This window comes from Pelmatolapia mariae, linkage group LG16_19 (genome assembly GCF_036321145.2).
Source record: "Pelmatolapia mariae isolate MD_Pm_ZW linkage group LG16_19, Pm_UMD_F_2, whole genome shotgun sequence".
In the NCBI taxonomy this organism is placed as follows: Eukaryota; Metazoa; Chordata; class Actinopteri; order Cichliformes; family Cichlidae; genus Pelmatolapia; species Pelmatolapia mariae.
Window position 1 is genome coordinate 40,941,275 of NC_086241.1, and position 15,911 is coordinate 40,957,185.

Consider the following 15,911-nt stretch of genomic DNA (forward strand, 5'->3'; position numbering starts at 1 on the left):
AGTTAAAAGTTGAATTGTAAATAGTTGTTTTTTGTATTTTATTTTTTATATTTTATGTGGAGTAAATAAATAAAAGCATATTTATATAATAAACATATATAAATGAAAACCCCCCTTTTTTACATTAGTAATTCGTTTTATGCATAATTTTATATTGTTGTTCATAATCAATTAATTAAAGCAACAAAACAACCTGAAGAGCCTCTTTTTAGTGAGCCGAGCCGGAAGAGCCGGTTCTCTAAAAAGAGCCGAAATTCCCATCACTAGAAACGAGGATCCAAAGCTGTTTCAATCTTGAGCTATTCATTGATTCAAGATTCAAGAATCTTTATTGGTCACGTCGTTATACAGGTATAACACGCAGTGAAATGTGACCTGATACGCTCCTCGACTGTGCAAAGAAATAAAAAAGAGAGAGACAGACAGAACTTTATATACAGTGAATGAGTATATACAAAGAGGACATTACGTGCAGCAAGTGGGTGAGTTATGTACATTATATAAATAGAAATAAAATAAAATAAAACAATCTGGAAATTTACAGCTTGTGTACATTGCGTGGGAAGGGTGCTAAAGTGTGTTGTGCTATAGCGAGGCCAGAAGGATCAGGATGATATGAGAATGTGGTAATGAGTCCTGTCTCAGTCACTTAAGGATGAGTGACTGAGCCTCTCTGTTTTTGTTCGGATGGTGCGGAACCTCCTGCCTGATTTCAGAAGCTTGAGAAGGGATCTGCTGTCATAAGGTATAAAACTAGAAGTTCCTGGAATGTATAACAAGGTAATAAACAAGTAAACAGCTAAAAAGGTGCATAGTCTGTGCGGAGCGTTGTTGATATAGTTTTCTTGAAGGCAGGTTAGGTTTAAAACAGCATTGCCAGAAGACCTAACTACATATGCAGAGCCATCATCTGAGGTTTCCATCACACGATGGAGGTGGAAGAGAGCAGGCAATACCGATGAGCAGGAAACGTAGGATTCCCCACCCAGAATCTCAGTTACATACTTTAGTGAAAACACCTAAACAGAGGGAGAGATGGAAGAAGAACAAAATGGTTTTAAAACAAGAAATTGATTTTCCTTAATCAATTCATTTTATTTCAGTCTAAATTGTATATAGACAGCTTACTTGCAGGGCTCCAGGAAAGACTCCAGTTTCTGCAGTTTGTCCCATTCTTCCTCTGCTGGTCCAGGGTCGCTTTAATTGCTGCTTGGTTGCTGATTAGACTCTTGATCATTTCTAGTGTTCAATTCCAGCGCGTTGGCACGTCCTGGATCAATGGCTTCTTCTGCTGCTCAGGGTTTTTGCTGTGTTTACAGCTCTGAGGTGTTGGCTGGACTATGTTTGAAGTGGCCAACAATTTTTCAACACTTGGACAATGCGCTCACAAGTCCACTGTCACCAAGACTCACAGTGATGCATCCCTGTAAGATGTAAGCCACACCAGGCATATGCTCAAATGGCAGAAGTTTAGCTGCAGGTGTAATGTTTTGTGCACATGACTGATGTGATTTTTCCTTCAATTTCCCACTCATTTGCCACTGTTGAGAAATGTTCAGCACATGCCTCTGAAGTGACACTCCTCTGTCTTCGTTATTCTCAATGCAACCGACTTTAATTCCCATGCAGCAGTAATTAGATTAATTATAAACACTGATACAGTGTTTATTAGGGGTGCAACAATACACAAAATGCACGGTTCGGTTCGATACTTTTGTGTCATTTTTTCGATCCAAAAAAATGTTCATGCCTTTTTAATTTGTCATTTATTAAAATTATAAATATATATTTTAACTCAAAAGTACAGTTTTTAAATGTAATGTTGCTGAAACAACAAAATAATTAAAAAAAATAAATCTATCTGATCGAGAAATCACTAATCTTTGGAAAAAGAGAGTTTATTACAGAGAAATGGCTCTTTCCAAAATAAAAGCTATACTATACGCTTCTTCTGGGCTATATTCTCAGCAGCATATTAAACATATCAGGTCCCCATAAGGAGAATCATGTGCTAACGGCTGTCTAAATGACTCGGGTAAAGTTTGTAGCATGCGTGCTTGTTGTTTTTGTCTGCTTCCACTTGTCTTTGCACTAGGATGATGTCGGCGTAAATGTGCAGTCATATTCGTTGTGTTCCCACTAGTGCTGTCAGCGTTAATCTCGTTAAAGTGACATTAACGCCATAACGCCGCAAATCTCCGTTAACGAGTTACCGCGGATCGCCCCGTGTATGGGGCTGGACGGCGTCAACACGTTAACGAGCTAACTGCGCTAACGCACTAGTTCCCATCAATTGAGCATTGCGTGGCACATCCGACATACTTTTTTACTTTTGTCCATGATGCGCTTACCATCAGGGTCATACTTCACATGAAAACCAAAATAGTTCCAAACGCCAGATCTGAACGAGGGTGGGGGAGGTTCAGTTTCGGGTAGCGTTGAGGCAGTTGCCATGTTGCAACGAGCTTAACTTCTGTCTCGCTAGCTTGCGCTGCGCTCAGTGGATCTGCGCTCGACAGTGCAGCCTAGGCGGAGTAGTCAAACGCAGATCCACTGAGCTCTCAACACAGACAGCATCGTCAGAAGAAAAGCTGATAAAATAAATTAAAACTTTTGTATTGTTCGATACATATGCGTACCGAACCGAAAGCACTGTATCGAATGGTTCAATACCGATACGAGTATTGTTGCACCCCTAGTGTTTATAATTGAAAATATACAATTAAAAATACAAAAAGAGTTTCTTAATTTGTACTTTAGTGTGTTTGTATGTGTTTAATTCAATTCAATTCAATTTCAATTCAATTTTATTTATATAGCGCCAAATCACAACAAAAGTCGCCTCAAGGCGCTTTATATTGTACAGTAGATAGCACAATATTAAATACAGAGAAAAACCCAACAATCATATCATATGACCCCCTATGAGCAAGCACTTTGGCGACAGTGGGAAGGAAAAACTCCCTTTTAACAGGAAGAAACCTCCAGCAGAACCAGGCTCAGGGAGGGGCGGCCATCTGCTGCGACCGGTTGGGGTGAAAGAAGGAAAACAGGATAAAGACATGCTGTGGAAGAAAGACAGAGATTAATAACAGATATGATTCGATGCAGAGAGGTCTATTAACACATAGTGAGTGAGAAGGTGACTGGAAAGGAAAAACTCGATGCATCATGGGAATCCCCGGCAGCCTACGTTTACACATGCACGTGCGAGAGTAGTCTGCTTCGCTTCATTATAGTTCAGAAGTTGTCATTTAAAACTCACATTCAAAGGCTTGTGTCTCAGTTGAAACTAAAACGAAGTTACTTTTTTAGCAATTGATCCTATTTCTCCCTCCAAGTGAGAATACACTTGATTCATGTAACTTTTTTTTTCTTTTTACCTTTCTTGGAATACAGTGACCTGCTTTTTATGAATGCACCTGCCCACTACCTAAAGAGGTTGGATAGTGTCTACCATTATGCTTTATATTTTATTACTGGCTATGGAAATCGTGTACATCATTCTTTATATGCTGCTGCTAAACTTCCAGCTTTGTATATTTGCAGACTTTCCCATTGGTTGGTCTTTATCTATAAATCTCTGCTTGGGCTGGTTCCCTCTTATTAATGTGTTTATATGTGTAAAAACACAACCAATACAGCCTTCGTTCTCACAATATCATACAATTGATTGTCCACAAAAATCAGAAGAGAATTAGGAAAAAAGGCTTTTAAATACGCTGCCCCTGTTTTCTGGAATAATCTGCGGAAGGAACTGAAATGATCAGAATTGCTTACCTTGGGGGATTCAACTTTCAACAGATTCAACTTTTGGAGATTTACTTTCCTGGATGATTGAGAATGCATCAAGACGTTACCTTGGGGGAGTTTAAGTCCCTCTTAAAGGAACGAGAGAATGACTCTTTTACTCAGTGTGATTGTTTTTAATGTTGCTCTTAATTAATCTGTTATTGTATATTGTTCACATGTTTGTATGGGATATTCTATTTGTTATGTATATGTATTTTTGACTTTTGCTGCCATGATGTCAGGTCTCTCTTGGAAATGAGATTTTTTTTATCTCAATAAGATTTTTTACCTGGATAAATAAAGGACTAATAATAAAAAGAATAAAAAAATATTATTGAGTTGCTGTTATGTAATTGGCTAATTAGACATCTGTGTTAATGAGAAGTTGAATAAGTGTCCCCAATAAAGTGGACAGTAAGTGTATTTCCTCCTCTTAACTCTTTGCGTAGCTCTACAGCCCCGTTCTGTCCTCCATGGCTGCTCACAGGTCTGGTTCCATTCAGTATCACTGATGTGTTCAGTTGGTCCCGTGTGAAAACAATTAGGTTCTCCACAGAGACAAACGAAAATAATAACAAAAAACAAACAAACAAGAAGACTCGGGAAAAGGTGTAAAAATGAAACATATATTTAGTAATGAAGGATAAATAGGTCGATGGGAAAACAACAAAACACACACTCGGCATGGTGCTATTATTATTATTATTATTATTATTTTAATAATAATGGATTGAATTTATATAGCGCTTTTCTAGGCACCCAAATAATACAAAATAAAATAAAAATAAATAAAAATAATAAAGCAAATCTTAAATAAATATTTATCAGAAATGTAGTTTTAATTTGCTTCTAAATACTTTACTACAGTATGAGACGGAGTGTTATAAAGCTACCAAAACTAAACCTACGCTTTGACACCTCCCTGCTTGGCTGCGTATGCAGCCACTGGAGGCGGGGACCGCGGGTGAAAGTTCACCGGCATGGCGCTCACGTATCAGGTGAACGCTGTGGGAAAGCTGGATACCACGAGCAGTTTGAATCCAAAACAAAAAGTCAGCATGACCAGTGAGAAAGTTTCAGTCCTGTGCGGAGAGGAGGACGAAGCTCTGGAATATGACGACGACGAGTACGACCTGGAGGCGTTTTCTGATGCCGACCTGAGCTGTGAGGACAGAGGTATGGGATTTTTGTAACTTCACTGCTTTGGAAGGTCACACACTCGGAAAACGGGCTGCTTTCTCTACAATCCACCACCTTCTGCGCTAGCGTGGAGCTTCGTGGGCGTAACTAGCGAAGTTGTGTACAGCATAATAATGTCAACTGTGCACACCTACAGAAGTGCCAGGGGTACTGGCAATTATCGACAGCGCTTCACTTGTTCCACACGTTGTCATGTTAGATTAAATACAATTAAATAGATGAAATGAATTTGTCATAACACCCCATGAAGACAAAGTATCAAAATTCTTGCAAATTAACAAATTATATGGAGCAATCTAAAAGATTATTGTAAATGATTAAAAAACAATATAAGAACAATATAACAATATAAGGTGTACAAAAATATTCACAACTTTTGCTCAATACTTTGTTGAAGCACCACCGCTAGCAATTATAGTATTTTTGCGTATAATGCCACAGGCTCGGTACACGTGATTTTGGGCAGTTTTTCTAAGTCTTGTTTGCAGAAGCTCTCAAGCTCCATCAGCTAGATGGGGAGTGTGATGTTTGACCAAGTGGTGAAGGCAGAAATAAATTGTTCAGAACAGTCGAGTCTTTTTATTCTTTCATTCACATTTGTGATCTAATGTGTCATATACACAGTGCAGCCAAGTAGAAGTAGAAAGACTTTACAAAGAAACAAAGGAAAAACAAGATACCTTCAATTTAAAGATAATTCTAAATTAAATAGAAACAGCTCTGCACTAGCCTAAACCACGTTAATGAGGGCTCCTAACAATAGGCTACTATGGTCCACTCTCCATCATGACCTGGCACATTAGTCTTTGACTAAATATCCAGTGGCTCCTCCCACTCCTTGAAATGGCTATTAAATACCAATTAACAATTAAAAAATAATAACAATGATCAATGTGTCATTCAAATATACAATACAATGCAATACAGTTTTATTTGTATAGCACATTTAAAAACCAAAGGTATACCAAAGTGCTTCACAATAATACAGAAGATCAAAATAAATCAATTAACAAAATACAGATCAGGTACTAGCACTAGCACAGAAGGGAGGCACTAATAGACAAGAAGAGTGAGGTAAAAATAGGTATCAGACCTCAGTTCAGAAGGAAGGTCAGTTCATAGATACAGAATATCAACTAAGCAGTTAAAAGAACCAGTAGTGAAATTAATTCGTTTAGATGCAATAAGGGCACTAACTGGTCAGGAAGGCCAGGTTAAATAAGTAAGCTTTCAGTTGTGATTTGAAGGATTGGATAGAGTCTGAGGCACGAATAGAAGCGGGGAGGCTATTCCAAAGATTAGGTGCAGCTGAAGCAAAGGCACAATGGCCTCTGGTCTTCAGCCTAAACTTAGATTGGGCCAGGAGTAATTGACCTGATGATCTTAGCGCTCGGCAACATACAGATAAGGAGATCAGTGAGATAACTGGGCGCAATGTTATTCAGGATTTTAAAAGTGAGTAACAAAATTTTAAACTCAATATGATATTTGATAAAAAGTTACATGAACCAGTGTAAAACAACAAGAGCTGGAGTAATAGAATCAAATTTTCCAGCACCAGTAAGAAGGCGAGCCGCAGCATTCTGAACAAGCTGTAGCCTATGAAGAGGAATGGATTAGAGACCAACGTAAAGAGAATTACAATAGTCTAACCTGGAGTTCACAAAAGCGTGGACAAGTTTTTCAAGGTCCCTGCGTGGTATAAAACGCTTAGCTTTAGAAATCTGGCGCAATTGAAAGAAGCCAGATTTAATATAAATATAATATAATAATAAGTTAACAGTGGGACTATTGACAATAATTCTCTAAATGTTTAAAATCAACAGATTCGTTAACCTCCATCCCTCCTTCATAATAGATTTGGCAAATTCCCTCCCAGTAACTTTACCATAAAAGGAGTCCAAAAAGACCCAGACTGGATTAGCAGTTCCTGTTTCATGACTCTGTACATTGTACATCGTTCCCTCGACTGTAAATAATCTCTCAGTTCCTGCTGCCGCAAAACATCTCCACAGCATAATGTTGTCACCACCATGCTTCACTGGAGGGATGGTATTGGCTGGTGATGAGCAGTGGCTGGTTTCCTCTAGACGTCTTGCGTCTTTGCGTTTTGGCAAACTCCAGGGTGTAAGATGGTAAAATGTGAAACCAGTGAAGTGCTGTGAATACTATATTGATATACTGGAAATATATTAAAGTGTCTAACGTCACCCATCTCTGGTGGAAAATGTACTGAGATGTGTTGTAATGTTAATTGAAGCAGTTCATTTTAAGTTGTAGATTCAAGCTGCTCTTCATATTTTTGGACACCAGATGGCACCGCAGAGGACTGTGTTGAGAAGCTTTGAGTAATGACACCTTTTTCAATACAAGTCTCAGTGTTTCAGAAAGCTTCATTTGGCCGTCACTAATTAAGAGTACCGTGCGAACCAATCTTTAGAACTTGTCTAATTTAGAATTGCTCACCTAAAGGTTTCCCTTTGCTGTTTTATAGCTCCAGGCTTCAGTGATTCCGTGAATGGTGTGGTCAAACCTCGTATTTTGTTGATGGGCTTGAGAAGGAGTGGGAAGTCCTCCATCCAGAAAGTGGTTTTCCATAAAATGTCTCCCAGTGAGACTCTGTTCCTGGAGAGTACTAATAAGATCTGCAGAGAGGATGTCTCCAGCAGCTCCTTTGTCAGTTTCCAGATCTGGGACTTTCCTGGTCAGATTGACTTCTTTGACCCCACTTTTGACTACGAAATGATCTTCAGAGGCACTGGAGCATTAATCTTTGTCATTGATTCACAGGTCAGTTCACAAGGAAATACAGTGAAACAGTATATACTATATACTGTTGTCATGTTACCATAATAGCAAAATGTGATTAAAAGTTTTGGAAATGGAGCAGTAAAAATCCAAAGCTTAACAGATTCACATTTGGCTGATCCCCCATCCAGGACCTCTGTGCACTGTTACTTTTTCAGAACAGCTGCTATTAGGGCTGTGAGATATGCACAACGTTAAACACAAGTCTATCGTTTCATATTTAACTCTATCGTTTATTTTGTGCTTAGCAAAATAGCAAACTGTTTACTGCAGTATTTTTTTCATTGCTTTAGATGACTGTTTGCAATAGTCACCTCGTCACCACAGAAAGACCAGCCAAAACTAATCAAGGAGTTTGTAAATGAGCAGCAACCAGAACAGAAAACTGTACTGTGCAAATTATGCAGCATACTGGTCCCCATACTGATGATCGGCTCTGCTCTGTGGTAAAATCAAATCTGATTGTACCACATCATTAAAGGCAAGAGAGAACTGAATGGCAGTGGAAGGATTAATAAGAGGGTAATGACATGCTATAGTATACTGCTTAACTTTAATGATGTTTTCAGAATTTGCATATCTGTCAAGTAGGGCTGTGTCATATTATTGTTTGTGGTGATACCATTATAAATGTTTATGTGAAAAAGGGTCATTTCGGTTAATCAGAGATATATTATGATATGCTATTCTTCATTGTTGTCTAGCACACACAGCAGTGACCTGAACATCTCAGTGTGAGAGCAGTGTGTCAGCCTCCAATGATTATTTAGTACCTGGAAAGTAAGGTTCAGTGGAGTTTTATTTATATAGTGCCAAATCACAGCAACATTTGCCTCAAGGTGTATCATAATCTAAGTTAACACCTACAATAATACAAAGAAAACAGAAAACCTTCAGGGAACTTTTAGAACAGCAAATGCATGAACCAGTTTTTCAACATAAATCTGAAACAGGATATTTCTCATTTTTGCTATATTACATAGATAAAGTAAAGGAGTCCTATATGTTTGTTTAATGTGTGCATGACTTGTCCTGACCAAAAATGCCTCCATGATTCCTCACAGACCACAGTGAGGCCATCCAGAGGAATTATATGGCGTCTGAGATTTTTATGGCCAAGTTTTGTCTCAGTTGTCTCAGTTTTGTCCAATTTTATAATTAGAAAATTATATGTCATTCAAACCTTTAGGTCTCTAAGACATGTCCATAATTTAGTTAATTTGTCATCTGTCTTCCTAAATAATTCTAAGTGGGAGACATCTACATTGCAATGAAAGTATATGTAGTATTTTCACACAACATTAACCAGTAGAAGCATATATAATGTAAACAGTATTGGTCCCAACACAGAAACCCGTGAAACTGCATGGCTAACCTTTATATATGATGAAGACTTCTTATTTACATGATAAAATCAAAATCTCAGTTAGATGGGACTCAAACCTTTGCAGTAAAGGAAGCACTCAAAACATGTGGTTATCCTAACTGGGCGTTCATAAAGTCAGCAAAGAGGCACAGAAAAGAAGATCAGACACCAGCGAGGGAGGATAAGAAAGACAGACGCAACAACGTTGTCATCCCCTATGTAGCCGGTGTATCAGAGAAACTCAGGAGAGTTTTCTCCAAGCACGACATCCCAGTGTACTTCAGACCCAGCAACACACTCAGACAGAAACTGGTTCACCCGAAAGACAAAACTCCTAAACACAAACTCAACAACGTGGTGTATGCTGTACAGTGCAGCGAGGAATGCCCAGACCTCTACATTGGAGAGACCAAACAGCCACTTCACAAGCGCATGGCACAACATAGAAGAGCCACTTCCACAGGACAAGACTCAGCAGTCCATCTGCATCTTAAGGATAAAGGTCACTCTTTCGAGGATGCCAATGTTCACATTTTGGACAGAGAGGACAGATGGTTTGAAAGAGGAGTGAAAGAGGCCATCTATGTCCACTGTGAGCGACCATCTTTGAACAGAGGCGGTGGTTTACGACACCAACTGTCTGCCATCTATAATCCAGTTTTGAGTTCCCTCCCCAGACGCCTTAATGCCCACTCACATCCTGGGCCATCTGACCTCAGGAATTCACATGACAGGGTGGGGCCAGGTTTCACAATGAGCTCACCCGAAACCCTGGCTGATTAGGTCCCACACCCGCTTTCACACCTTGGCTCATGTGATTAGAGGATCACCAGGGGGTCCTTTGTCCCTCTTTGGGGGGATACTCCCACTGGGTTTAAATCTGGGACTCTCGGCCATTTGACCTTAGAACTGAAGAAGCTTCTCGGATGAGAGGTGAAACGTCTTCAAGCAACTTAAAGAAGTCCAGACGCTTTTCTTTGCAAAGTTCCTATAATACCAACACTGTGTGCTAATATACACATATTGCTAAATATATGCAATGTTTGGTTTTCTTCCTGAATACTATCGTTGTTTATATTTACTGCGAGAAGAAACGGTAAAAACGACGTTTTATAAGGAAAACGGTCGAAAGCACTCTCCGTCTGTGAGCAAAAACAAAACCAAAAAAACCCACCCTTTCCTATTGGTGGAAAAATGTACCATGTCGACCAATCAATAAATGATATGGCAACATGGCATTTAGTTGTTTAGGAAGGGGGAAGTTTCAGGAGTGACAGCGGAGTTTGGAGATGTGAGAGATTTGCAACGTTTAGCGCAAATCTTGTGTAGTTAGTGTGTAGTGCAGTCAATAGTTTTGTTGTGTGTGTCAGAACAATGAGGCGACTGCTGAATGTTACAGGTGTTACAGGAGTGATACATCTCCTGTGGTCAGGCCTGCAGGTATCAGGCTGTTGTTCTCCTTTATCTCATAGTGGACAGAAATTATTTTTTGGAGTGGCACAAATAATTTGTGTGGCATCAAATTTGATGCAGAACAGCTGATTGTTCTGTAAATAGTTTGAAATGTTTATTTAAAAAACACCTTGGCTGCATTTTTAGGTAAACAGCTGCAAAAAACGTTGTTGTTTGCATAACTCAGTTACTTTTTTGAAGAAGTAACTATATAATTAATTTGCCCAACATTGGTCATTATATACTGTATTTTGCAGACAGAGAGTTACAGGACTCTCTCCCAGACCACAGACTCAGACTCATAATACAAGTCAGAGCTTTATAAAAAAAAATAAAGTTGTGTTTTCAAAATTGGAGTTCAAGTTATTTTTACTTCCAGTAGTGTTAACATACTACACAGGTCATGAACAAGATTTTTTAAAATTTTCATTGTAAGTGGGCCAAAGCAGTTAATTAAAAGTAGTCTAACATAAATGTAAATGCTGTAATTTGATTATTTTAATAAACCATGTAACTTGGATGGAGTCGATGCTGGCGTGACCACAGTGCACACGTCTGCTGTTGCTCACAGTGGTCCAAGGGATCGCTCAGGGAGTTTGTGTGTTCGCTCAGACACGTGAAAAATTAGAGGGAACATTGATCATTAGTAACCTTCACTAGTTCTGTTTCTGTGCTATGATGAACCCTAAATCATTTTTAATACTTAAGTTTTAATGGTGATTTTTTTTTTAACAGACTTTTGTGGATGGGCTTTAACTGACATGTTTGTGTGATGGCTTGAAGTTAGTTCATGGAGATTAGTAGGAGAGAAAAGGAGAAGGGGAATATAAATGGGGGTGTGGCAAGGTGGGAGGACTTGAGGCGCATGCACACGCGCGCACACAGACACGCACAGCCCACCGTGGCAGTCATATATCTTGCTTTTTTTCCTAGATTCCTAGATACTTAACCTTTGCAAAATTGAGGTATCCCTGTACTAAGAAACAAGAAAATCCAATTCGGCTGTAATGCTGGTGCAGTGTTTAGCTCAAGTAAAAAACATTTTGTGTTCTAAATTCTTGTTTATTGGGGCTGTTTGTTTTATTTTGGTACAGGACTTGCCTTTTTCTTTTTTACTGGGATTGAAGTGTCATTCTTAGTTCAAGGGGTTTAAAATCAAGTTAAAATTTAGTCTACTTCTTGCTTTTTGATGAACAGTCTGTAAGAGTTTAGACTAAAAGGAATTTCTCTTTTTCATGACAGGATGACTATGTGGAAGCTCTGAGTAGACTGCATCTCACAGTGACCAGGGCTTACAAAGTAAACCCAGATATCAGCTTTGAAGTGTTCATTCACAAAGTGGATGGCTTGTCTGATGACCACAAGATCGAGAAGCAGAGGGATATCCACAAACGAACCAACACTGACCTCACAGATGCAGGACTGGAGCAGATACATCTAAGGTTGTGCGTCAACTAAAGCTTATAAAGGGATTTTGAGTTTGGGGTTTGGATTAATTATATGCATATATTTTTTAAAAAGTGGTATTAAGCAGCAGTACTTTTTTGAAGGTCTTTCATAAAATATTTATTTGGATATTGGCTGCATTATTGGCTACTTGTTCACTCACGATTCAGTTCAGTTAATTAATAGTTCTTTCTGCTTTTAAAAACCTCTTTCAACTTTCAATCCTTTCTTTTTTGTATATTAGTTCAGTTGTTGTGTACATATTTAAAAGCCACAGAATTAATTAACGGTCATTTTGTGCTGACGATGTTTATGTAAATCTGTGACAGTGCTAGATATTACATGTTGGTAAAGCAAAACACCTGGCTGTTTCGATTATTGCTCACTAATCAATGGAGAGGTGCATTTAAGCGCTAAAAGGGTTAAATCAGAAGTAAGTTGCAATTTTGGCGTCATGAGTTCGGCTGTAAAACTGCATGCTTCTAACAACTTGTTAATCACTAGTCATTAGCTAGTGATATCCTAGATAACCCTCCTTTCTGAAACATAATGATCTGAAAAGAGTGACTGAAAACATAATCTCAATAGCAGAGTGTTGACCGAGGTCCATTAGATTTGTATAGGAATGAAAGTATTTTTGCAACGAACTGTTTGCAGTGCGGGAGGTACCTCAGGCCTCAATGGCATTTTTTTCCCTTTGAGTTAGGGTTCTGGCTCCTCGCTGGCACTGTCACCACTCCCACCAGCCCTGGGTTTGAGGAGGGAGATGACCAACGCATGATCCTGGAAGTCTTCCAAGCCACGCTGGAAGTGTACTTGTGGCTTGGAAGAAAAATCGTCACTCGGGCTGTTGCCTCTGCTTTCTGGGGGAGGCTCGGGTAGTGGTCTACTTCTTCCTTCCTCAGTTTTGAGGGCATCAGCCAGGTAGTCCTGGACTGACCAGGTAGTCAATACGGTATGGATGTAATTAAAGAAAACCGTGAGGAAGGTCTAAACGGGGCGATCGTGGCTCAAGAGTTGGGAGTTCGCCTTGTAATTGGAAGGTTGCTGGTTCTAGCCCCGGCTTGGACAGTCTCTGTCGTTGTGTCCTTGGGCAAGACACTTCACCCGTTGCCTACTGGTGGTGGTCAGAGGGCCCGGTGGCGCCAGTGTCAGGCAGCCTCGCCTCTGTCAGTGCGCCCCAGGGTGGCTGTGGCTACAATGTAGCTTGCCATCACCAGTGTGTGAATGTGTGTGTGAATGGGTGAATGACTGGATGTGTAAAGCGCTTTGGGGTCCATAGGGACTAGTAGAAGCGCTATACAAATACAGGCCATTTACCATTTTACTACCTCCAGTTTGCGCTTGACTTCACGGAAAAAACAAGCCCTTTAACTGACCTTACCTGAAAGGGTGTCCTAGATTTGGTCCAGTGAATGGCGCAGTGCCAGGCATGCTCTTTTTGGGGAACCCCTGCCCCATGCTCCTAACTTTCATCCTTTCATTCTGCTGATGGATGCCTTGAACAGAGGGCTGGGGGCCGTTTTGTCACAGCAGGTAAGTGGGATCGACCACCCTATTGTGTTCGTCAGCCGGAAGAGGAAGTCCCGATACAGCACAGTGGAGAAGAAGGGTCTTGCAATCTTGCAGGCAGTCGACCCTCTTCGTTATTGCCTCCTGGGACGCTCATTCATCCTCTGTTCCGACCATGCCCCCTGCAATGGCTCCACCGCATGAAGAATACCGACGCCTGGGTCACTCAGTGGTATTTGGCTCTCTGGCTATTTAAGTTCAAGTTGGTCCATAGGCGAGGGGTGCAGATAGTCGTGGCTGATTTCCTCTCCTGCTCGCGGGGGTGAGGGAGTAAGCTCAGCTGGTTTTGTCCCCGGCCTAAGTTGGGTGGTGGGGTATGTGGCAGGTTGTGGTCTCCGGCTCTGCTGCAGAGGAGCAGTTCTGCAGTTGGTTCAGGGCTGGTGCCAGGGAGGCTGGCAGGGCAGCTGGGGCTGATTGAATAATCAGTTTCTCCTTATATCAGGAGATCGTTGGGAACAAGACAGGTGAAAAACTGCACAGCAGTCCGAAAACTAAAATCACTGAAAACAAAATGCCACAAACCCTGTGATACTATGTACGTGTTGGTCACAGTGCGGTTCACTTAAGCAGATGTGAGCACAGTAATAAAACTTAGGTGTCAACCAAAGAGAAAAAAAACACCCCAATATGCTTTGGAGTTAGTGGTCTCAGCCCAGTTCATAACAAACTCCAGGGTGGTTAGTTTACAGTGTGAACATGATTCCGCCTTGAGCCGACCCAACAATCAGGTGTAGGTTGTAAATTTAAGCTAAACACCTTCCCATAGCCATGTATACTTTGTATTCAGGGATGCTGCAAGGTACCATAGATGTTTAAAGGCCAGTACAGGTTAAAAACTAGCCATGAGTGTAAATTCTCCATATTCTCCCATAGTCTAGAACATAGCACCAGCAAGTGGACTGAACATTCTTAAATGGTTTGTAGCAATGCATTACAGTTTGTTTGGAGTTCAATTGGATTTTTCTGTGTGAAAATCAACTGAATTACAGGGAAAAGCTACAAGTTTACAACTTAACTGTTTCAGACCAGAGTAAACAAACTACAGGTATATAAAAGTGCCCTAAAAGACATTGGACCCTCTGTTGTGGAGCTGCATTTCAGCCAGTGGTGTTGGGGATCTTTTCAATAATTATGGAACTATGAACACAGAAAAGTTCCATCAGATTTTGGTCCACAATGCTACATCATCTTCAAAGCATCTAAGTGATAACAGTTTCATTTTTCAGCGTGACAATGATCTCAAACACACTGCCAATGCAGTAAAAGCATACCCAGATAGAAAAACACACAGTGGAACTTTATCAGTCATGGATTGGTCTACTCAGAGCCTGAAACTCATCATCAAGCAGTGTGGGATCATCTTAACAAAGAAAAAATAAAAGGCATTAATTATGGGCAGAACTTTGTGCCTTCATTACCCATTGTTGTGCAGGTCAAGCCAAAGGCAAGATATGCTTCATTATATTTTCTAGTCTTTGGCTTGGAAGGAAGTTGGTTTGGAAGCATATTTGGCGATGCTTCATCTTCCACTTTGTGTTTGTGTGGGAGCCCTGTCAAAAACCATTATGCTAGCAGTGTAGAAGCATTCACTACCACTACTATTTGTCTTTTTTTTTTTTTTCTTTTTTTTTATTCATACCGCGGCCCCCTGCAATGGCTGTGCGCCCCCCACTTTGGGAACCACTGCGATATAGTAAACTTAAGAAACTCTACAAAAAACGCCGTCCAGCCCCACACTCGGGGCGATCCGTGGTAACTCGTTAACGGAGATTTGCCGTGTCCATCTTGTCGTTGCCTGCAGGTGACGCTATGGGGGAGGGGGAGTTGTGTTCAGTGAAGGAGAGGCGAGGCCCAGTAACGTTGCGTAGAGACAAAAGTGGATGAAGGAGAGGCAAACTTGCGGCTCCACAAGTATAATTATAACGTAACATATACTATAATAAGAATAAGAACAACTTTATTTATCCCGAGGGAAATTCTTTTGTCATGTACATGCTCAAAGCAGCAGGAGAGGCAGAGGAACAGATGAATAAGATATAAGATATACAATATATACAATAAGAATAGTGTACAGTAATATACAGAAGGAAAGTGTAAGACATAGTATCGGATAACTCTAACGAAGTAATATACATAACTATCCTGGTGAATAAATAACTTAACTTAACTATCAGTGCAGGCGATTCTAGAAAGTGACAAAGTATTGTGCAATAGAATAAAGGGAGTAGCAGCGTATGATGGGGGGATGAAAACAAATATTCAATAAGTACTCTTG

At 40.2% G+C, this 15,911-nt stretch overlaps 1 protein-coding gene across 2 annotated transcripts in view; it reads left to right on the forward strand.

Annotated features, from left to right (window-relative positions):
• The first annotated feature begins 4,771 nt into the window (after nt 1-4,771).
• The window catches only part of rragd (ras-related GTP binding D), a 53,142-nt gene continuing 42,002 nt past the window's right edge, over nt 4,772-15,911 (forward strand). For both annotated transcript variants that reach the window (XM_063497905.1, XM_063497906.1), the window contains exons 1-3: nt 4,772-4,968; nt 7,487-7,782; nt 11,861-12,060. In XM_063497905.1, the coding sequence (XP_063353975.1) occupies nt 4,773-4,968; nt 7,487-7,782; nt 11,861-12,060 (692 nt within the window). In that variant the 5' untranslated portion in view covers nt 4,772. The remainder of the gene's footprint in view (nt 4,969-7,486; nt 7,783-11,860; nt 12,061-15,911) is intronic.